The sequence below is a fragment of the Lontra canadensis genome, unplaced genomic scaffold (assembly GCF_010015895.1).
Source record: "Lontra canadensis isolate GAN:19392208 unplaced genomic scaffold, GSC_riverotter_1.0 scaffold35, whole genome shotgun sequence".
In the NCBI taxonomy this organism is placed as follows: domain Eukaryota; kingdom Metazoa; phylum Chordata; class Mammalia; order Carnivora; family Mustelidae; genus Lontra; species Lontra canadensis.
In genome coordinates this window covers 5990700-6014820 of record NW_022631029.1, presented here as the reverse complement: position 1 = coordinate 6014820, position 24121 = coordinate 5990700, and the positions used below count along the sequence as shown (strand labels likewise).

Below are 24121 nucleotides of genomic sequence, written 5' to 3'. Positions count from 1 at the left end.
TTCAGACTCCTCGGTTCTTTACTGGTATCACTTGGAATGGTTATATTTTACATTTTGGGTATTTGTTAATATATGCTTCTGAAATCATTTTATGTGGTATAATCTCAGTCTGTAGAATCAAAATCTGTCCTTAAGTACAGGATACCTGTTCATTTCCTTGGTATTCATCACCTCTTAAGACAACAGAGCTGTTTTTCGGGATATGTTTCTCGCCTCTTCTTTAAGCAGTTTTTCTGTCAGAACTAATTCCAGACTAGGTGTAAGTTACAGCTGTGGCACTTTATTAGGTTGCTCCCCATATGGGAGACACCCACCTCTGATGGTGATCAGGACTTAATGAGACCATGTATGTGAAAGGGCTCTTTCTAAGCTTCATAAAGCACGGTATGAACCTACCTGTATGTGGTAAGAATTTTGGATCAAAGGAATTCTGCTGTCTTACTTGGAAGGAGTTGTATTATCGAAGACTACAGAAAGCTAAAAAAACAAGTTTAAAATTTGATCACCATCTTAATTCCTCTGCTACCTCACTCTCCGACATTTTCTGGTCAGAACACCTGGTAGGTTTTGTTGTTGTTGTTGTTTTTCAAAGATTTTTATTTATTTGACAGAGATCACAAGTAGGCAGAGAGGCAGGCAGAGAGAGATAGGGGGAAGTAGGCTTCCTGCTGAGTGGAGAGCAGATGCGGGGCTCCATCAGGACCCTGAGATCATGACCTGAGCCAAAGGCAGAGACTTAACCCACTGACCCACCCAGGTGCCCAGAATACCTGGTAGTTTTTAGGAGTTGGTGGTATAAAGGTTCTGTGCAAAGAGTCCTGGGGAGCGATCTCTTGGATATCATAAGTGCCACATACCTTTGGTACTGCAGCTTGGGACAGCTCTTAGGAGCACCACCTACAGCCCACCCAAGTGTTTTGGGTTTTTTTTTTTTTGGTGAGTTTCTTTCTTTCTTTCTTTTTTAAATGATAAAACCAAGGTAAGTAAATGACTAGGGAATTGTTTAAAAAAAAAAAAAAGGAATCTTAGGTGTTTGCAACAGAAGACTTTTACACATTTGTATCCAAATATTCTTTACTAAAAGTTTTTTAAAATTAATGGATTCCAATAAGGTGATACCAACTTCGAAGTTAATTACTGCTGTATTAGAGCTAGAAAAGTCTAAATTTTGGATTTCTCCATTTTATCTTTTAGAATTATGCCCAGCCAAGTCTTCAGTATATCCAGGGACAGCAGATTTTCACAGCTCATCCACAAGGAGTGGTGGTCCAGCCAGCCGCGGCCGTGACGACAATAGTTGCACCAGGGCAACCTCAGCCCTTACAGCCAGTAAGAGAAATATTTCAGTTGATAAAATGCTCATTGGCTGCGTATCTCATCCTTAGAAGGTTTACTTTTTTGTTTTGTTTTGTTTTCCACTCTGTTTTTTGTTATTAACTTTTGTAGTCCCCAGTTTCGCGTAAGTGCTTATGTCCCAGAGGAAGCATTACTCACCATTTTTAAAAAAATTCTGTGAAATTTACAGCAATGTTGATAGATACATATTTTGCTCCTGCTATCCATTTTATTTGTAATTTTAACTGACTGATTTGTATTTTTATACTTTGCTAGGAATTCTAATGTAACAGTTTTCTCAAGTCACTATTTTTATTTTACGGAGCCCTAGAATATGATACTACACTAGACACTGTGGACTGGGGGTATAGAAGTGAGTGATATACTTCACTGTACACGTTGTACAGTATGGCATTCTTCCACATATGGAGGAGGGTACGGGGAAATCTTGAAGTGGGAACTAGGAGGCTGGCATTGGAAGCAGTTGAGCAGCCAAACAGAATAACTTACCTATTAGCACTTTGGAATTCTGACAGTTCAGAGAAGGCTCCTGCAGCGATCCCATGAGTGATGGTGGCTTTTGGCGGGTAGGACAGTGAGTGGAGATGGAGTATAAAGACCGCATGTGAGACAGTTGGGGGCTGAGACCGTTTGCACTTCCAGCAGATACTTGAGGGCTTGCTGTGAGTTGGGCCCTTCTAGGAACTCTGCATACAAACCTAAACTTCCATTCCTGTTCTCAGAAGCTCATATTCCACTTAGAGAGTTAAGGATCACAATGAATAATCCTAAAAGTAGAGATTAGTATCACAAAAAAGTACAATTAGTATCACAAAAAAAGTAGAGCTAGTTTGAGGAGGGAAAGAACCATTCCCAGGTGTGGGAAGGATTAGTAATTTGGTTAAGTTCTGAATGATTTGAAGTGTTTTTTTTGTTTTGTTTTGTTTTTTCTTTTTGGATTTGAAGTATTCTTTTTTCCCTCCTGCAAAGATTTTATTTATTTATTTGACAGAGAGACAGCAAGAGAGGGAACATCAGCAGGGGGAGTGGGAGAGGGCAAAGTGGGCTCCCTGCTGAGTAGAGCCCCTGACACAGGGCTAGATCCCAGGACCCTGGGATCATGACCTGAGCCAAAGACAGACACTTAATAACTGAGCCACCCAGGTGACCCTGGATTTGAAGTATTCTTAAGTGACACAGAAGCTTAGGGAAAAAAGGTCACTTTATAGGCTAGAGGACTACAGGAATGAAGCGGAACTGAAGTAGGACACCAAAAACAGCAGCTACATGAAGTAGGGATTAGTGGTATACACAAAGCAGTGATGCTTCAAGACCTATGTTTGTTTAAAAGTGGTCACATTTTGAAAAAGAAAAAAGTGGTTGCATTTTACCTGAGGCTGGGATCTTGGGTTCCTCTTTGATTGCTCAAGCAAAGGTAAAGCTGGAAGAATGATTCTGTGTTAACTGGTTTACATAAAATGGACAGTTTAGGGCATATATTCTTATAGCAGTTTATTACGAGTCTTCCAGAGCTACTATAACAAAATGCCACAAACTGAGTGACTTAAACAACAGAAATTCATTTTCTTACTGTTCTAGGGCTGGTAGTCTGTAAGATCAGATGTCAATAGGCTTCGTGTCTCCTGAGGCCTCTCCTTGGCTTATAAATGGTTGTCTTCTCACTGTATCTTCACATGGCCTTTTCTCTGCCCACATTCCCTGATGTCCCTTCCTCTTATGAGTGTACCAGTCCTGTTGGATTAGGGCACTACCCTTATGACCTCATTTAACTTTAATTCCCTCTTTAAAGGCACTTTCTCCAAATAGTCACATTGGGAGTTTGGTCTCCAACATATGAATTTGGGGGAAACAATTCAGTCCCTAACAGTGATTGTGAAATTTTTATGTTTTTCAAAATGTGACACTAAATTTTTTAATATAAATATGAAGTTTTGAACATACAGAAAAATAGATAATGGATAAATGTTAACATTCTGTCATACTTGCTTTTCAGATTTTTGTCTTTAAAAAAAGAGAGAGAGTGAGCTCTATATAATTAGTATCCTGAAGTTGGTATATGCCATTTAGCATTGGTTTTATCAAGGTTGAAAGATACTGCTCTAGATAATGAGCTGCTGAATATTTTTAAAGGTGATCTCTTGGATGGTGAATTTGGAGCCAACTGTCAGTTTTCTGATAGATCCTTAAAGCTATTCATAGAGCCATCTCTGATCATTTCCCAGATTGGACTTTTGTTTTATTGTTTTTCAAAAGAAGAGGTGGAGGATATATGTTTTTACATATTAAGTAGGCTACTTTGTCCTTTTCGGCTAGATTAGAAGAGATGTCACTGATCAAGAATTTGTGTGTGTTTCTTTTAGCCTGAAATGGTAGTGACAAATAATCTTCTGGATCTGCCACCCCCCTCTCCTCCCAAACCCAAAACCATCGTCTTACCTCCCAACTGGAAGACAGCCCGAGATCCAGAAGGGAAGATTTATTACTACCATGTGATCACAAGGTAAGAAGGGCTGTGTGGGCATCCCAGGTCAGCTTTCAGTTGGTGGAAGAAGCTGCCGTCAGACGAGGAGATTGATGGGTGTGGGCTTGATGTCATTGTCTGTTGTTCATTGCGCTTGAGGGCTGCCACATTTCCAGAATTCCGTCTCAAATGTTATGTCAGATCATAGACTTTAGTCCTTTTTAGAGATATATTTTGGTATATTTTTAATCTGCAAGACTCTTGGAGAAAACTGGAGTTTAAAAAGATAATGACGGGGCACCTGGGTGGCTCAGGCATTAAGCGTCTGCTTTGGGCTCAGGTCATGATCCCAGGGTCCTGGGATTGAGCCCCACATCGGGCTCCCTGCTCAGTGGGAAGCCTGCTTCTCCCTCTCCCACTCCTCCTGCTTGTGTTCCCTCTTTCATCGTGTCTCTCTCTGCCAAAAACAAACAAACAAACAAAAAACTTAAAAAAAAAAAAAAAGATAATGACTTCATCTAATATTGTGTAGGTATGAGGGATCAGAAGCAAACCTTTTCTGTAAGAGCCCAGATATAATGAATATTTTAGGCTTTGCCAGCCAGCCAGTCTGTCACAACTACTCAACTCTCATTGTTGTGCAAACAGCCCATAGGCCATATATAAATGAATGGTCACTTCTGTGTCCAATAAGACTTGATTTACAAAATAGGAGGCCAGATTTGGTCCATGAGCCATAGTTTGATGATCCCTGCTATATGCAAAAAGCCCAATTTATCTTTTACCTAGAAGTTTAAAAAAATACATCTTTTAGACAGATAGCTTTATGTGAATGTATGTGCTCTCTCTCTCTCTCTGTGTGTGTGTGTGTGTGTGTGTGTGTGTGTGTACTCTGGTATATAATTTTATGTGAGTTGTTGGGGTACATGTTTTATAATCTTCTTACCAGTCTGTAGAGGACTTTGTCAGTTACAGATGGAACTACATTTTCAGTGCATGCTTATACTATGTTTCAGGGGTCAGCAAACTATGCCCACAGGCTACTTGTATTTGCAAATAAAGTTTTGGGGGGAATACAGCCACCCCCATTTATTTAGGAGTTATTTATGGCTGCTTTCACACTATAATGGCAGAGTAGAGTAGTTTTGACAGAGACTATATGGCCTGCAAAGTCAGAGATGATTTACTCTCTGATCATTTATATAAAAAAGTTTGCCAACTCCTACTCTCTTGTATGGCTGTACGAAATTTTACTTAACCCACCATCATTGTTGGATTTTCACTGTTTTCACTCCAACCCTGGACATCCTTAAAGACACTAATCTTACTGTGCTGTTGGTTAAAAGAAATCGACATATTAAATTGATAATTACTGTCAACCTTACCATTAAAAAAAATTGTACCACTGTAGACTCCCACAAAAAGTATACAGTATTGTCTTTTTCTTGATGTAGTTTCTTCTACTCTTGTAAATCTAATAGGCGAGAGAGCTTATTTTCATTTCTGATTCTTTTATTGTTGAAATGGACTATCTAAATTATTGGCCACTTGTATCTTTTGCGAATTGCTTGTTTGGGAGCATCTCCCTGTTCTCTGTCATTATTGTTAGGCCTTTTTATCAAGAGTATTGCAGATATCTTTGATTATAATGCCTTATGAGTTTAAAAATTTCATACAGATAGTTTCCTTTATGCTTTATCAAGCTTGTGTGATGTTGCTGACTAAAGATGGAGTGGTAGGAGAGCACAAGAAGACTGCAGTGGCAGGACTGGCCTGTCAGATAGGCTGCTAGTTCTCTGAGGCTTTGGAGGTTTTAAGTGATTTTCCCTATAGCATTCCCTGTGGCAGCTGACTTCAGACTCCCGAACATGAATTGTCTTACTTCCAGTTGTTAACTCACAAATCTAGCTTAAAAAAAAAAAATAAAAAATCTATGCTTGCTTATTTTCAAAGCAACTAATAAACGTGCTGTGAGCTAACAGGGTAGAACCCTTCTTGCAGTCAGTTGAGAATATTTTGAGCCAAGGGTGTAAATTTTGATTTTTTTTTTCAAGATTTTATTTATTTATTTGACAGAGCGAGAGAGGGAATACAAGCAGGGGGAGTGGGAGAGGGAAAGGAGGCTTCCTACTGAACAGGGAGCCCAGCGTGGGGCTCAGTCCCAGGACCCTGGGATCATGCCCTGAGCCTAAGGCAGACGCTTAACGGCTGAGCCACCCAGGCACCCCAGGGCACAAGTTGTTAACCTCAAGTCTTTTCCATGTTATCAGTCATTAAAGCAAAGGGGCACAACCACAGACAAGAAGACTCCTAAAGCAAGGGACAATTTTCTCACATGGCCAAGGATTATGAGAGTGTGTTGTGATTTATTTTATTTTGCTCCAAGCACATGCTAGGTACAGTCACTGTTGATCTCCTCACCTGCATAGGAGAGGCAGAGGCAAGCACTGACTCCATGTACTTTTTAGGTTTTGCTAAATCCTCTTTCCAGAACATTAGAGCCTGGTGAGAAATAGGATGTTTGGTTTTACTGCTCTCTTTGACACCCAGTAAACACTGCCACCTCGTTGGCTAGAGAAATACAGTGGGCTAAATAATGTATGTCTCTGGGATAGAATCGTGCTGCTGGAGAAGTAACAAAAGAATGTCTCTATCTTACGAAGCTGACTTATTCTGCCTCATTATATATGTTGTGTTTGATGTGTATATGAGCAGAGATGCCTGTGCCAGAGTTCTTTGCTTTCTGGCCATGACAGCATGGCTGCTCTTACCTTCTTCTAGGCAGACTCAGTGGGATCCTCCTACTTGGGAAAGCCCAGGAGATGATGCCAGCCTTGAGCATGAAGCTGAGATGGACCTGGGAACCCCAACATATGATGAAAATCCCATGAAGGTGAGTGTGGCTTACACATGTTTTCTGATCATTGGGAGTCTGTGTCCTGTCATTTTGCAGGGCCAGTAGCCATGTGGTCTTGTGATTCTATTTTCCTCATTGTTCTGGAGAATTAACACATGTAATAAATGCTGGAGAGGACTAAGACATCCAAACCGTACAGAAGTATAGTATGTAGAGCAAAAAATAAAAGCCCTCACTTTCTTTTCAGTTGCTCTCCTATCATCTTACTTCCCTCTGTGGAGATAGATACTGTTAAGTAGTGTAGGAATTCTCAACTGAGAGCAGTTTTGCTCACCAGAGGACATTTGATAATAATATTTAGAGACATTTTTGTTTGTTACAACTGTGGGGATGCTACTGGCTTCTAGTGGGTAGAGGCCAGGGAAGTCACGAAATATCCTACAGTGCTTAGGACAGTTCCCCGCGACAAAGAACTGGCCCACAATGTCAGTAGTGCCAAGGTTGTGAAACCTTTCTTTGGCATATGTTCTTCTAGAACTTTCTGGAAAGCACACACAGGTGTCTCTCCCCTTCCTTCCTTCCTTCCATTTTAAACACACAGATACAGTCATGGTATTTGTACTCCATCATAACCTCCTTTAACCTCCCTTAGCTCCTTGGGCACTTGACTGGCTCAGTCAGTGGAGCATGCGATGCTTGATCTTGGGGTTGTGAATTTGAGCCCCACGTTGGGTGTAGAGATTACTTAAAAATAAAATCTTAAAAATACCTATCTATCTTAGCTCTTATAGATATGCTGCATTCTTTTTGATGCTCTGTGTTTCTTTTTAAATGTGTTTTAGCTCATTAACTAAAATCTTACATAGGTGGTGTGGTTCAGTGTCCTGCCATTTTGGGATTGATGGGTCTCGAAAAAGGTTAACTGTTTACATAGAACCTCACCAAAGGAATATGCTACATGCCCCCCCCACCCCCCTTTTTTTTTTTTTTAAAGAGATGAAACAAATATTTTACTATGGAGATACTATTTTTAGAACAAAGAAGGCAAAAAGCTTATTCCTCATCTCTCCCTCTGACAATACAGTAAATACAATTAGAGATCAAGTAAATTAAATACTCAGTGACTGACTTACAACCATTTTTATTCCCGTTTGTAACAGGACTCACTGTCTCCTAGGGTGAGGTGTCCTGAATGAAATCAAAGACCATATTTCTGTGTCCCAAGATGTGAATAGTACCTCCCCCCCACCGCCCCAAACAAGAAGAGTCTCTTAACTAGTTAAGTCATTGGAGAGGTTGGGAGAGGGAACGGGACAGAAAGGAAGGAGCTGGAGTGAGAGAGTAAAATGGAAACAGCATACCTTCTTTCACAATTTATTTAGTTTGGGAGAAATGTTTTTCTTTCTTCGTATATTTGGCATTTGCCCAAAAAAGTATGCACTTAAGTTAAATCCATGTGGAGCTTAATAAATTTCAAAAGAATCATTTGAGTCACTTAACCACATCACTGTAGCTATGGTATTGTCACATTTTCTTGACTCATTTAGGAATATGCACAGGAGTGTTGGGCCGCTGCCATTGAAAGTATCCAGAAGCTTACTAACAAGAAACCACAGTAGCTCCCTCTTTCCAGACTTCTGTAGCTCTGTTAGTTATATCTTTTGAAAAATAAACAGAAGGTTTGAGAAGAGATCTCTGGTGCAGAAATACAGCTGAGCTCTGAGACCAAGTTTATGAAGCATGTCAAGAGACATTACCTTTTGCACCTTGACTGTTAATCATGATTCAGTCTTTTGGTCTGTAGAATATTGTTTGATTGTAGATGTATAATGCAAAAGCTCACTATATATGTATTACTCAAAGTGACTGTATTTATCAGGTTGTATCTGGTAACATACAGAGAAAGTAAGTAACCTGTTCTAGTCAAGGCTGTGGGTTCTTAACTCCTGCCCTAGATTAGTTAAACTAGATAGATACACTGAATTCCCAAAAAATACTCTAAATTCATGTGATATTCACAGTGACAACTGTGGAGAAATATGTGGCTGTATAATTAGGTTTTAGTGGAAAACTAATCTATAAACATATTGGAGCATCAGTTCAAAGTTAGGATTAGAATTAATACTATTCTTAATAGATGGCAGAGTAACAGATGTTCGTTTGGTTGATCAGATTTGAAAGTTGGGAGAGAATAGTCCGCAGGTGGACCATGTAGGGATGCATGTATCCCTTTCATGAATTGTAAATATGAAGCTCTTACTGCATGCTTATGTTGTGAAGCCTGTGTGAAATTTGAAGGGCCAGACCTCAGCCAGGAAATTGGTCAGAGTATGATGGATATAACTTGACTATGATTAAGGAACTTCAGAAGGAAAAAAAATAGCTTTCTGTGGGGTTTAAGCCACCAACTAAAAATTGTAATTTTTGTTTTAATTGTGCAGTGAAATAATGAGATGACCCCCAAGATGAAATTGCACTTTGGAATGACCAAAATGGTGGAATTTCCCCTATCTAATAATGGAAGAGCATTCCTTCGTGATTTTCTAAAATGTCAGCAATAAGGGGTGCCTGGGTGCCTCAGTTGGTTGAGCGTCTGGCTCTTGATTTCATCTGGGTCATGATCTCAGGGTTGTGAGATCAAGCCCTGCATAAGCACTGGGGAGGGAGCCTGCTTAAGATTCTCTCTCTCCCTTTCCCCCCTTTAAATAAATAAACAAATAAAATATCAGTGATGAGAGGGAAGATTTTGTTCTTAACTAATGGTACTCTACCACTCATTAGCTTAAATTTAAATTAATGGTCTAATGTAAGAGACTGCAAAGAATTCTATGTATTTTTAATACTTTTTTTGAAGCCGGGTAATAGGCTTCTGAAAGAATAATCTATTAACTATATACTGTTACTCTGTTTATTATTTTTTGGTTTATTATTATATTTTGGTTTATTATATTTGGTTTATTATTTTTGTTACTTTGTTTAATATGTGAGCATGTATTTTATCCCTCAAAGTGTGCCTCATTTGTTACAGAAGGACAGACCAGGAAAGTTAAGAAATCAGCACACTTGCATTTATAGCAGAGAGGTGTTTGACTGAAGGACTGAAATGTATACTTGTAAGAGTACTAGAGTTTTCTCCAATTCACATAGTGTAGCCTTTCTCTAGCATTTCTTAAAGGCTAGTCTCCTGACATTTGTTTCAATTATATCATTAAATTATTTCAGGAATGTTAAGCAACAGACAAGAAGCCCATTCAGGAGTCTGCAAAAGCAAATATAAGTCCAGCATTTAACTCAAAAATAACTGTTGTTTCGCTGTGCCCCCTGTGTGTCAGGATAAGGTGATGGTGTATGTGTAAAGATGAGAAGGAGTGGGAAATTAGAGAAAACATTCCTCCTAACTCTTAATTGCCTGAGAGGGGTTACAAGTGAGACTTTTTTTTTTTTTTTTTTTTAAAGATTACAACTGGGGCCACGGCAGGCAAAGGAAGAAGCAGACTCTCCACAGAGCAGGGAGTGTGAGACTCAAACCCAGGACCCTGGGATCATGACCTGAACCAAAGGCAGACACTTAACCCACTTAGCCACTGGTGTCCCCAGAGTGAGACCTCTAATAGAGATACAAAGATACCTCTTTTCAGAGAAAATAGGGAGAAACTGATCCATTCTTCTTCTTTGCCTTAGTACAAATACATACATAACCCTCTCTCTGGGAATTCAGATCATAGTGAGAGTGCACAAAGTAATTAGGCTGCCAAATACAGTTCTTATTGTGAACGGATAATGATAGGTTAGAGGTGTTTTCTCTCCCACATAGAATCAGAGTCAGACCAAAACAGGACTTTTATAATATAACTTCAGTTCCTTGAGTGCATTTGCCTGTTCATGAAATAGGTGTACCATTTCTACCTGAGCAGAAGGTAAAAATCAATTTGAGGTTTTACACCTAATGTTAGATTTTATGTAAATGGCACATTTGGTAACCAGCTCGAAACACTCTAGCCATGTAATTCAGAAGAAAGGAAAACAAACTGTCTTTCTATGGCCATTTGCTTTTGTCTAAAATTTTTCTCCCTACTCTTGCATATAAAATATTTTGTTGTTTGCAGCATTTTTTTTTAAGATTTTATTTATTTATTTGACAGAGATCACAAGTAGGCAGTGAGGTAGGTAGAGAGGAGGGGGAAGCAGGCTCCCCACTAAGCAGAGAGTCAGTCATGGGTAATGAAAAGGTATGTTATAAAACCATTCATAAGAGTTTGAGTTGATCTGCTTTGGTGCTTACAAATCCCTCTATCTGTAGCGCCATTCTGAATTTTTAGAGCCCGATGTGGGGCTCCATTCCAGGACCCTGAGATCATGACCCAAGCTGAGGGCAGAGGCTTTAACCCACTGAGCCACCCAGGCTCCCCTGCAGCATCTTTAATATTACACCTTTATATTTGCAAATGCTCTTTCAGTTGTAAATAACAAAAATGCAGCTCAAGCCAGCATAAACATAAAGAGACATACTGGTCTGTATAACTTGGGAGTCGAAGATTATTGCAGTCTTTGATTCTGCTTCTGTCTGTGTGTAAACACAGCAAGTGTCAAATGTGGAAGTTCTTTTAAGGAGAACAGCTCAGTAGTAGTTGGGAGTCCTGTGTAAAGTGCTATGTGCTGTGGCTGAGGGTGAGGGATGACGATGGTGTGCCCTGAGCCCCCACCACTCAGATAGCTCACCTGCTCATGGGGTGATCCCTGCGACTCCTGTGTTAACTGTCCTTGATTTTCAGTTAATGATTCACATACAGAATCAGTAAGATCAATTTCTGGATAGCCAGGAGCTGAGTCACCTTCAGCTCTTATGAAATTAGAGTTTAGTGATCTTTGAGTATGAATAATTTTTTTGGTGTTGTTTTGGTTCATTACCTAGAGGGTAGAAGAGAATACTTGTGAAATCCACTCAGGTGCTGTGGACTGTGGAAGCTGGGAGAAGTCTGACCATCACCTGCCACAGAAGGCTGCCCCTCCATATGGGAAATCTTTGAGTGGGCAGTGATGTGGTGAGATGCCTGACTTCAGGAACATTTACATTCCTTGGTGAAGGGCAGGCACTTTGGGCAGTAGGAGAGCTGTTCTTCAGAGATTTTTCAAAATCTCCTCACGGAGAAGAAATAAACTATATATGAAATTTTCACAGGTTAAAGATTTAAGAAGGTTTTGTACAGATTTTGGCTTTAGGTGCTTTACCTATCAAGAATAAAAGGAAGTTTATTCAGCTTATCTATGACCTAGAGGTACTTAAAATAAAAATTGATTGAATGAATCTCTCAGGAGAGTAACTGAGTGGCTCCTCGATGACTACAATGTTTATATCTCAGGGCTTTTGTCAGAGCCCTAAACTTCGGAATGATGCTTCAGATAGAGGGATTTGTAAGCACCAAAGCACCAAACTCTTATGAATGGTTTTACAACATACCTTTTCATTACCCATGACTCTAACAGTCTTTGCCTTTTGATTGGTGTGTTTAATCTATGGACGTTTAGTAAATGTGTCAGTAAGGTTGGGTTTAAGATCTACCCTCTTACTATTTTCTAATTTTTCATCTGTCTTCTGTGGTGGGGGGGTTGTGCTTTCTTTTGGATTAAATTTATATTTTAAAATAGTTTACTGGCTTTTCTATTGGCTTATTAGCCATTCCTCTTTTACTTTTTAGTAGTTGCTCTAGGGAGTGGTTATTAGAGTGTAGTGTGGGGACCTTAGGGATTTTAAGACCCTTTCAAGGGAGCCATGAGGCCAAAACTATTTTCATAATAATGCTAAAATATAAGCCTTTGCCACTCTCATCCATTCACAAGTATACCGTGGAATTTTCCAAAAGATACAGGACATGATTGAATACAGAAGGAAGTGAGAATCCAGCTGTCTTCTGTTAAGCCTGACATTTAAAGAGATTTCCAAAATGTGAAAAACTGTGCCACTCTTACCAGTGTCTTTAGTTTTGGAAAAGAAAGTTATCTTTTCACAAAAAAATTATATTCACATATGATGGGTTTGTTAATGCTGTTTAAAAAGAAATGAATATTTTTTTCTGTTTGAATTTAATCCCCCCCCTTTTTTAAAGATTTTATTTGAGAGACAGCATGCACACAAGTTGAGGGGGAGGGGCAGAGGGTTCCGCGAAGCAGGGAGCCTGATGTGGGTCTCCATCACAGGACCGTGGGATCATGACGGGAGCCCATGGCAGACACTTAACCGACTGAGTCACCCAGGCACCCCTGAATTTAATTTCTAATACGGTAAATTTGGTTAGATAGAACCCATATGAATAAAAGCTCTCTGGGGTCCTCAATATTTGAAGAGCAAAAAGGAATCCTGAGACGTAAAAGCAGTAAAACTACTGCTCTGTAGCTTACAATATGAATATTTATCTTATTAGAGTGTCCTGTTATATCAAATACCATTTTATGGATAATTCTAAGAACCTCCTTACATTTTGCCCCCTCCTGTCCATTGTTCTGTTGTTGCCATGTATTTTTTTATTCTTTCATATGCTATGAACCCCAGAATTTATTATTTTTTGCTTTAAATAGTTTATTATAGGTTAAAGAAAATTTTTTAAACTTGGGAGCAAAGTCTTTTATTTGACCACATATTTGCCATTTCTCATACTCTTTATTCTTTCATGTAGATTTGAGCTTTTTCCTGGAACCCTTTTCCTTTAGACTGAAGAGTTTCCTTTAATATTTCCTCTAATATTTCAGGTCTAATGGTGATGAGTTCTCTCAGTTTTCATTTGTCTGAAAAGGTTCTTGTCTTTCCTGTTTTATTTTTTAATAGACTATTTTTTAGAGCAGTTTTAGGTTCATGTCAAAATTGAGTAGAAAGTACAGAGAGTTTCTATATAACACCTCCCTGTCACTACACATGTGCGGCTTCCCCCCACTATCAACAGCCTGCCAGAGTGGTCCATTTATTACAGTGAACCTGCCTTAACATATCATTGTCCCCCAAAGTCTGTAGTTTGCATTAGGATTCTTGATGTCAAACACTCTGTGGGTTTGGTAATGTGTGATGGCATGTATCCACTATTACGGTATCAAACAGAATAGTTTCACTGCCCTAAATATCTTCTGTGCATCCCTCCCTCCTTTTCTGCCTCCCTCATCCCTATCCCTGACAACCACTGATCTTTTTACTGTCTCTCTAGTTTTGCTTTTTACAGAATGTCATATAGTTGGACTCATAGTATGTTGCCTTTTCAAATTCATTTCATTCACTTAGCATTATACATTTAAAGTTCCTTCATTATACAAGTGAGTCTTTTCATGACTTGCTAGCTCATTTCTTTTTAGCATTTAACAATATTCCACTGTCTGGATCTACCACAGTTTATGTATTTGTCTTCTAGCTACTGAAGGACATCTTGGTTGCTTCCAAGTTTGTGGAAGTTTTTATGGGCATAAATTTTCCATTCATTTGGTAGATACCGAGAATCACAGGTATGGATCCTATTATAAGTGTATGTTCAGTTTTGTAAGAAACTGCCAGAGTACCTTTATTTTTGAAGGATATATTTACTGGGTAGAGACTTCTAAGTTGATACTTTATTTCCCCCTTTCACCACTTTAAAAGGTGTTACTCCATTTTTTCCTTGCTTAACAGTTGTTTCTAATAAGGCTATACTTACCTTTGTTCTCCCAAATATAATGTCTTTCCCCCTTTCTGTCTGTGTGGAGAAAAACCTTAATTTCCTCCTTATAATTGGTTTTTAAGAATTTGATTGTGGGGGCACCTGTGTGACTCAGTCATTAAGTGTCTGCTTTCAGCTGGGTCATGGTCCCAGCTCCTGGGATTGAGCCCTGCACTTGCTTCTCCCCCTACTGCTCCTGCTTGTGTTCTCTCTCTCACTCACTCTCTCTAAAATAAATAAAGAAAAGAGAGGGGCGCCTGGGTGGCTCAGTGGGTTAAAGCCTCTGCCTTCAGCTCAGGTCCTGGGATCGAGCCCCACATCGGGCTCTCTGCTCAGCAGGGAACCTGCTTCTCTTCCTCTCTCTGCCTGTCTCTCTGCCTGCTTGTGATCTCTGTCTGTCAAATAAAATCTTTTTAATAAATAAATAAAAATAAAAAAGAATATATGTATAGAATGCTGTGGGAACACAGTGATTAATGGTCTGAGAAGATGCATCAGTGATATGTCAGAGAAAACATGATTTTACCTGTAGCCAAGGTAGGCAGGAGAGAGCATTCTAGGTAGATAAAGCAGTTTTTGCAAAGGCATAAAGTCAGGTTAAGACAGAGTGTATAAAGGAAATATAATTTGGTACAATGAGAATTTGGTGCATATGGGGTAGTGAGCAAGACAGAAATATGGAAATGTAGGTCAGATTTTAATTGTCTAAGATCTTGGTGTCCTACTGATGTGATTACTGTATGATAGGTACTTGGGAATCAGTGAATGCTTTTAAGGCAGGGCAATCAGTTAAATGTGTTTCTCTTGAGCAAAACATTTGGGGGGCTCATGGGCTCATTTGAAAAGGTAAGAATGGTAGCAGGGAGATCAGATTGGAGAGTATTATATTAGCTTAGGCAAAGTGGGAGGTTAAGAATGGAGATTTGGGGGATTCATGCAAAGATGTTTAAGATGCATTGTGGTCAGGGCTTCACAAACAAGGATATTGACGAGGCAAGGATAGCCTAACGATGGCTTGGGGAGGTAAAATCTCATTATTCAGTCTAGGGGATAAAGGAAAGATAAGGAGGAGGTTTGGAAATAAGTTCAGTGTGGAATTTGAGCTTCTTACAGGATCCAGGATAAGAAATGGCTGGTAGACAGTTGTGTCTAGGTTTGAGTCATCAGTAAATTGGTGGTTTTTTGAAACATTAGGGGGATATGGTACCCATATGGGTAAGGTGTATAATGGGCAGAGAATTCTTTGAGGAGTGCTGTGAGGTTCTGGATGGGTGGTTTTGAAAGCTTTTGATGCTGAGATTAAGCATCTGTGAGAGCCCTCCTTCTCTGTTTTCCTCCAGTGTTGTTCCCTCCTCTTGGTCATCTTGTGCTCTCTTCCATCATCCATCATGTGGTGAGTGTAATGTCAAGCCTTCCCTTTGAGGACCTCAGACGTGAATCATTCCTGACTGCTTGCATGATTGAGAGACAGCAGCTTTTACTGCTGCTTTCTGGCTTTTAATGAACATTCAGACACAAGTGTAGTAGATGTCCTAAGTGTAACTATGTGGAGTTTTTGTTGGGTTGAGGGAGTCGGAAGAGGATGGGATCAGAGGCCAAGAATCTTTTCAATTAATGGTCCCATCTTTGGCATTGGGGTAATTTGCAAAAGGATTCCATATGAAATCACTTCCCAGCAATGGAGAGGGATCCAAGAAATCATATTTGAGAGAGGATTGTCAAAAACCAGAGCCCAGATCTCTGCAGACCAGATAGTTAAGTTGCCCAGTAAGCACAGCCTGCCTGATAGCTGGGGGACCAGAGAGAAACTCCCAGGACTGTACTACACTCAAGGCCAGATGGAAGGAGTAGGAGGCCTTCTGGTTCTTAGTGATGGCTTTAGGACCTTCGTTCCGGGTTGATCAGCTCCACTTTTAGGGAAGTAGATGGGGCCTGTGTGTAATTTAGTCAGGCTTTTGAAACACTCTTTCTAGAAGCCACTTTAGAGATCTTTCTGTTCCTATCCAGTCCTTCCTTCTCCAGTCTCCACCCTTTTTTTCTTGACAGAACGAAGTGTGGTGCCTTATTTAGAACTAACACCGAAATAAGTATTTTTGTTCTTTCTACTACCAGAGGTGGTCGCAACTCCAACACAGAATATACTGAGCTTTTATTATTTTCAAGCCTCCTTCTTACTTCACCTTTTAATTGATGTACACAGGCTCACATGTTGCAGAATTTAGGTTGAATTGTGTAGTGTTTCTGATAAGCTCAATTTCTGCTTCTGGATTCATACTGCCCTGAAAGATAAAAAAAGTTCCTCCTTGAATAATGTTTTACATTTTGTGTTCCAAAGGACATTTACTAAAATCCCGGGAGAGAGAAGCATTAGGTTGGTATATCCTGCTTTCTTTGTCAGGACTCTTTCCAGCCAGCCTGTGCTCCTGAGTTCTGAGGCACTTGGGCTCTGGGACGTGGTCATTTCTGCTTATGTAACAGAGGATGGAGTTTGCGTTTGTTGTGCCAAACAGTGTGTGGTTACCAGAGCCACCCATTACGCTTAAAGTCATTCCCTTTCTGAGCTAGAAAGACTTGAAACCTCACCTCGGGTAATGTGAAGATACTTCGGCCTTCCCTGTTATATTCATATCTGGTCATATTCTAGCCAGATGCCCTGGAGTCCAGATATGCCCCTGATGAAGGCTGACAGCAGGACGAGCTGCTAGAGGCAGTAAGGTCTGGCTGTCTCCCAGGCCCTCCGCCCACATTTCATTGTGTGCTCTCATCTGGCTGCTGTTCACATAGTTTCCCGCCCGAATCCTCCATTGGCTGATGATGCCCCATAGGAGCCAGTGGGTGGAAAAGGCAAGCTGATTATTACAGAAACCCTGGGAAAACATTGTGGGGTTTTTTTGTTTTGTTGGGTTTGTTTTTTTTTTTTTGCCTATCAGAGTGCTTTCCCCCTCTCTGATGGGTTCCTGGAATCTCAGGAAGACCACTTGCATGACAGCTAGATGTTCTCTGCCACATGGGAGATCTCGTTACGTTTCTGGGACCATTGGTCCAGGCTAATTCGGTCTTTTCTGGTGTGGAAGGATTTTTAATTGGCAGTAGGCATTTGAGAAAGTTATCTACACTGGTTTTAAAAGTTACATATTATAGAGAGGCTGACATTTTAAATGGGACTTTCCTGGAGTTGGGGAGGTTTTTCATGTCCGTGTCCGTCAGGTGCTGTCCTTCACTCTGACTCTGGCTCCAGGTATTGCTCGGCATTGGGCCTTAGGAAGTGTTAGCGGGTTTCTGAAATCATCTCTCATGCCATTTGCAGACCACAGACCAAGGAGGGATACGTGAATTTCAAGTACTCCCTTGAGCACTTCCTTTGGGTAATGTTTCCATGATGTAAGTCTAGGCACCTTTCATTTGAGCCTTTCTTTTCTCAGTCCCAGTTGCTCAGCACTCAAAAGGACCACAAGAGCTAGACAGAACTCAGTGGGCTGCACTCTGTAACTGTGTCTTTAATGCCCTACCACCCTCACCAAGTCAGAGATTAAATTAGAAAGCTGTTACATAGGCACTAGGCTTACTTACTAGCTTTCTGAACACATACCCCATTCAGAGGGAAGCCGAACACTCCTCTTTACACAGCGCCCTTACTGAGAGCCTGGCCTCTCCTGTAGAGCCAGGAGCCTTGAGACGGCTGTCCTACCTCCAGGGGCTTTCTGGAAGCCTTCCTGTTGCTCCTCATTTCTGAGAGCAGCTGAGGGTGTGTCGAAGTTTCCTTGGCTTATTCAGGCCCTTCTTGAGCCCTTGCTACCTGAGGTCTTACCGTGAAGCACAGCGGCCCACTCCCCTACTGGAAAAAATAACCACAAAACCCCAAAGCAAAACAGTAGGAAACAGAGTTCCAGTGTGCTTTTTGGTCCTGTTTCCTGAAAACAGGTCGAATCTGTATGTTCTGAATCTGTATGTACTCTGCCCTCCCCTTCCCGCTCCCACAGCCACAGAAAGTAGAAAAATGGAAAATATGTGAGGTTTTTATAACAAATCAGAGAAGCAGATTTGTAGCAGCCCAAAGCCAAGGGAGTGCCACCTTTCTCTGGAGCCAGTCCAGAGCAAAGGGAGCTGAACAGCTCCTCCATCACCAGTGCCTTCAGACTGTTTATGGAAATGGAATAATCAGCACTGGGGGATGGGAGGGGAGTTGAGAAATTCTCTGCTCTCAGCAGCTAGCGGAAACATGAAGTACCTATAATAGCAACTGCGGTGTCTGTCCGTCTGAAAGCTTTCCGAAGGGAATGCTTGTAAATCTTTTCTGTGGAAAATTATGTTTACTAGTGAGGGGCTTGATGGTTGGTGGTGGGCAGAGGTGTGGGGAGATGGCCCTGCGTGGCAGGTGCTCTGAATGCCAGGGCTGCCGGCCCCCGGCCTCTCAGCAGTGGCTGCTGAGGGGGAGCTTGGCAGCCTCCTCTCTAGCACAGCGGGGAAGGAGTATTTTTAGGTTTGTTATCATCTTACCAGCTTGGGACAGAGTATTTTCTGTGTCTTTGCATCGATTCATCTGTTCACTGACTTGGATGGCCCTCGTCCCCGCGGCCCACCTCCTGCCCCCCGTACCATGACCTGTCTTTAGTCTTCACATTCCTGAGCTGGAGATAGCAGCCCGCAGGGAGCCTCTGCCGAGGGCTGAGACTCTTCCCTACGGTGCAGCCATACTGCCTTCGGAGGAAAGATGACGGGTACCCAGGGGGAGCGTAGAGGCCTGGATGAGGACCGTGGTGTGGTCTGACTGTCCAGTTACGTGGTGAAAGGCCTTCAGAACAGAGCATTCTGCCTTTATCCTGGAATCCTCGAATGTCAGAGCCGGGAGAAGTAGAACTCCCTGAGCCCAGGCCTCCTTGACAGTGTGCGTCCTGACGCTCAGAACAGGGACCTGAGAGGTCCATCAAACAGCACGTTCCTCTGCAGAGAGGGTGACTCTGAAACAACTGGAAATGCTAGGAATATCAAAGATGTAATTTTAACTTAGGGCAGAGAACGTGGTTCAGAGGAAGGACGCCACAGCCAGGTGACAGGATTGAAACATGAGGTGAGACTGGGGGTAACAGCAGCCAAGCTGACTCCCAGCCATGCCCGCTTAGGATTCTAAGTGGATCTTAATACCATGAGTCAGGTGTCCCAACTGGGGGAAAGAAAGGAGCGTTCTGGAACATCAGGACATCACTGACCTGACCTCTTGTGCCAGCACTGTTAACGTTTTCTTTTCCATTTCTAGACCTCAAAAAAGCCTAAGACGGCAGAAGCGGACACCTCCAGTGAGCTGGCTAAGAAAAGCAAAGAAGTATTCAGAAAAGAGGTAAGGTTTGGTGGGTATGGGCCCTAAGCTCCACAGGCTTAAGCCTGAGCCCTTTCCTTTCTTGTCCTGAGTGTTAGGCTGCCCTGCATTTGGGTCTTTCCTTGCTTTTGTGGTGTGACTGTATGGTCGCCACGTGAGGGGGGCCCACCGAAACGGTCCTTTGTAGGTGGGTGGTAAGCACTTTCATATCCATTGTCATTTCATCCCTGTAGCTGCTCCTGAGGTAGGCAAGACAGGAACTGTTATCTTATGCAGGTGGAGGACCTCTTAAGGTTCAGAGAAGGTAAGTTCTAGACAGAAGACCTGAACTCCAGCCCTCTGGCTCAAAGTCCAGTTCTGGTCCTGCAGCCTTTCATTTGGTGGCTGCCTTATCCTCAGGGGATGGGAGAAAGCAGCTGCTCTTCATGCTACTGGCAGTGTGTGTCTCCAGCTGTCAGGACACCAGCCTTGTCTGTCTCAGGGCATCTAGATTCTGAACCCCAGTCTTGATTCACTGACTGTTGGAGGAAACAGACCTCTGAATAAGGAACGGCAGCTGTGTGCCGAGCGTGCCGTCTAGGGGCTGGAGGCCACTGTTCGGGGCGTCAGGAAGGGCTGTTGAGTCGGGCGTAGGAAGGGACCAGGTAGATTGGGAGGGATGGAACTTCAGGCAGTAGAACGTGCAGTAGCAAAAGAAATCATCTTCCCTTTGAGGGAATTGTAAGTGGTCCACAGGCCGTAGCGCAGGGCGTGTGCAGGGTGTAGGGAGATGAGGCCAGCCAGTGCGGCTGCTTCATCCAGGGCCTGTGTGTCGGGCAGTTACCGGGCACCCGTGCAGGGCTGGAAGCCAAGAAGAAGGGATTCCCTGACTATTTGGGGAAGTGGACTGAAGTGAGAGAGTATGGGGGCCAGAAGACCATAGAAAAACTAAGTAAAAGCCCTTCCCAAAGCTAGAATTGAGTCTGTGGTTGTCCCGTGTGAACTTAACTGGCGTTTCGGCTCAGCCGTCCAGCAGCGGCTAGCTCAGTGCCCGCCTTGTGCTGACAGCCTTGTCCTTTGACCTTGTCCTTCGAACGTCGGCTGCATTCTGGAGTTCCAGGGATGGGGAGACCCTGTTTATGGTGCTCCCTGACAAAGTGGCGATCACTGACCTCTTTGCTTCCTCTGTACTCTGGGATCTTAGCACTGCAGGGGCTTTGAGAGGTCCTGTGCGGGGGTCTCTTCCGAGAGCCACTGGTAGGCTAGACACTGTAGAGACAGCTCAGGAGGACTCTGGGTATGGGAAAGGGTCCGGCCCCGGGCTTCTCGCACCGGCTAGCTCACCAGGCCTATCGTGCTTCCTGTTGCTGCAGTGGGGGTCTGGTGACGTGTAACAGCAGATCTAAGTGACCTTCTGCAACAAATGCCTGTGTTCGTGGCATGGCTGAGCCTGCTGCTAGCACGGGAATGTTTTCTCTGCTCCGCCTCCAAGGCCATAGTCTCTCCTCATGCCAAGGATGGGAGATTTGTTAGCGGAGACCCGAGGCTGCCATGAGATTCAGCGGTGCGGTCCCTTGCCCGGGTCTGCTCCTTCTGCTCTATGTCCGGCTTGCTCGTCTATCCAAGGCAGCTCTGTCCCTCTTGGGGCTGACCTAGGATCCTTTTATCTTCTACCCCACTGGCCTCATAGCATTCTTCTATCCAAAACCAGCCAACCTGAGTGGCGGAGCGGGAAGGATTGGCTGTCTCATTGTGTCCTCAGCGTAACCCCTTGCCCTCTCCAGACTTGTGAGCAGCGTGTGCTCTTTCTCCTGCCTGCAGATGTCGCAGTTCATCGTCCAGTGCCTGAACCCTTACCGGAAACCCGACTGCAAAGTGGGAAGGATCACCACAACTGAAGACTTCAAACACCTCGCTCGCAAGGTACCCCCTCTGCCCAGATGATGTTCTGGGCAAACCGCGTACCTTTCATCATAGAAAATGGGTTTTCCTTGCCAGAGGCCGGGGCTGGGGCCCCAGGGAGAGGGAGGGAAGGTTAGGAAAGGGAGGGCACCTTGCTGGAGGGTAGGCCTGGTGGGCTTCTCACAGACTCGCCCAGCTTAGCCTCCCCTTTCTGCTGACCCCAGCCCCAGCTGGCCCCAGCCTGTCTCTTTACTCAGCCCCAGTCTTGGGGAGAAGGGCCCCGTGGCACCGGGCTGGCCTTATCCCCTGATATCCTTTCCACTCTGGTCTCTCTTCCTGTGTCCTGGACAGCTGACCCACGGCGTGATGAACAAGGAGCTGAAGTACTGTAAGAACCCTGAGGACCTGGAGTGCAATGAGAACGTGAAACACAAAACCAAGGAGTACATTAAGAAGTACATGCAGAAGTTTGGGGCTGTTTACAAACCCAAAGAGGACACTGAATTAGAGTGACTTGTGGGGCCAGGGTGGGAGGATAGGTGAGCAGGTGGGACAGGCTCGGCAGAAGTACCCTGCGGGCCCGCTGCCCCCCCCCCCCCCCCCCCCCGCCTTCTGTCAGGGCTGTGCTACTGGTGACTCGTCGCCCTGGGGAATTCAGACCTGCAGATTTCAGCTGAAAGCCACGAAAACGAGCCCCCGCTACAACAAGCGATCCCTGGTCATGAGCTGTTGGGGTGTGGTTGGAGGCCCATCAGAGGCAAGGGCTTAGGGAAGGACCCCGCTAAGATCCTGGCCAGGCCTAGCCCCACTCCCAAACCTGGGTCTCCTCCTTGGCGGTGCTGTCAGCGCACAGACCCATGCGCATCCCCACCCACGACCCCTCACCCTGACGATCTGTATAATATTTTAATGTATATGTGAATATATTGAAAATAATTTGTTTTTTCCTGGTTTCGTTTGTTTTTCATTTTGCTTTTAGCCTCTACATGCTAGATCACAGGAAGACTTTGTAAGGACGGTTTTAAGTTCTCCTGCAAGGTTTAATTTGTTATCATGTAAATATTCAAAAGCAGGCTGCCTTGTGGTTTCGGCCAGCCTTGTGCTATGTTGATAAGATTGATTTACTGCTTAAAATCACTTTACTTTATCCAATTTTTACTGAACTTTTTATGTAAAAAATAAAATCAATTAAAGAACTTGGCATGTGTGTTCCCTAAAAGCTAGTCAGGCATATTTGTAAATAGTAGTGTCACTGGAGAGAGAGAGGAGAGATGGTGGCCGTAGTTGTTTGAAGCTCAGAGTTAATCCTTGAGCTTGGAGTTCTCCACAGGTCTCGCTGTGACTGACACTTGTGGCCTTGGGATCTTATGTGTGTGTTCAGGGTGGGCTCAGCTTGTGCTACCTGTATTCCAGAGCAAAAGAAGCGGATCCGAGGGCCTCATTGGCTCTGGCTTCTTCACTTTGGTTCATAGGTCAGGCAGGAGATGGGCACGAGTCTTCCCCTTTATACCTCCTATCTGAGGATAGCTGCACTGACCCTCTTCCCTCCAGAACTTCAGTTCCCCAAGCTCACTGGAATGCTCCTTTGGTGGGCAGGTTCCCTGCCCTCCCCCACCAGGCACCCTGACACTGGGGTTGGGCACTAGAGGAAGGACCCGTGTAAGGGTGTATAGTGCCCAGGCTGTGATTAAAAAGTGGACACCGGGAGGAGGTGGGGTTCAGTGTCGTCCCCCGCCCCCTCCCCGCCCTCCACTTTAATGGACCAGTTGCCTAGGCTGCAGGCTGGTCTGGAGCCATCTTTGCAGAGATTGGTCCCATCTCTTCCTTTCCAGGGCTGTTTTGCTCCCTGCAGCCATGCCCTTGGGGAAGGGGCTGTGGCCCGCTGAGTCCTGGGCAGGGTGGAGGGCCGTCAGCACTCGCCTGCCGGGTGCTGTGCTGGGCACTTGGAGCTCGGGTTGTGCTCACTTTATCCTTACAACCCTGGGGACGGGAGCTGGCACTGTTTGGAGTATCCTCATTGCTAAAAGAGGAGAAAAACACCTGTTTTAAAGTCCTGCTCATTAGGCGTGCTATTTAATAATGGAGCCGAAGTGTTTTCCCAGGCTACTGCGGCCTTCTCAAAACTATTTAAAGCACATTATCTCAAGTGGGTGGACTCTAATTCAACCTTCTTAACATTTGAGAGCTATTACAGAGAACATCTCCGTTAATGTGCACATGAAAAGGGAGTGGCTCCCTTTTGGGTGGGTTTGTGGTGCAGGGGTGCGGCTCTGCGCTGTGCTGCTGCTCTCAACCAAGTCAAACTCATGGTTTGACCCGAGGCTCCAGGTTTCAGATGTTCCAAGGACATTTAGGTGGCCTTCCATTAAAGGGGAGTGACCAGGGAGTTGCAGAGTTTCAGACAGGACACCTTTGGAGAGGGATTGTGTTACCTTAGCTCCCTATGGAGTTTTTTCGGAAATGTTCCCCATCCCACAACATCCCTTGACACCTTGAGACTCTGCTCCCCCTTAGTTGTGACGAGGGTTGCCAGCCGATGGAGAAGCTGTTGGGTGCCACTCCGCACCGGCTTGCACATC

At 43.5% G+C, this 24121-nt stretch overlaps 1 protein-coding gene across 2 annotated transcripts in view; it reads left to right on the top strand.

Moving 5' to 3' along the window:
- Positions 1–22143, top strand: part of SETD2 (SET domain containing 2, histone lysine methyltransferase) — a 123764-nt gene extending 101621 nt beyond the window's left edge. For both annotated transcript variants that reach the window (XM_032867882.1, XM_032867881.1), the window contains exons 16-21: positions 1195–1329; positions 3717–3856; positions 6599–6710; positions 19602–19682; positions 21462–21563; positions 21894–22143. In XM_032867882.1, coding sequence (XP_032723773.1) covers positions 1195–1329; positions 3717–3856; positions 6599–6710; positions 19602–19682; positions 21462–21563; positions 21894–22055 — 732 coding nt within the window. In that variant the 3' untranslated portion in view covers positions 22056–22143. The remainder of the gene's footprint in view (positions 1–1194; positions 1330–3716; positions 3857–6598; positions 6711–19601; positions 19683–21461; positions 21564–21893) is intronic.
- Positions 22144–24121: the final 1978 nt, after the last annotated feature.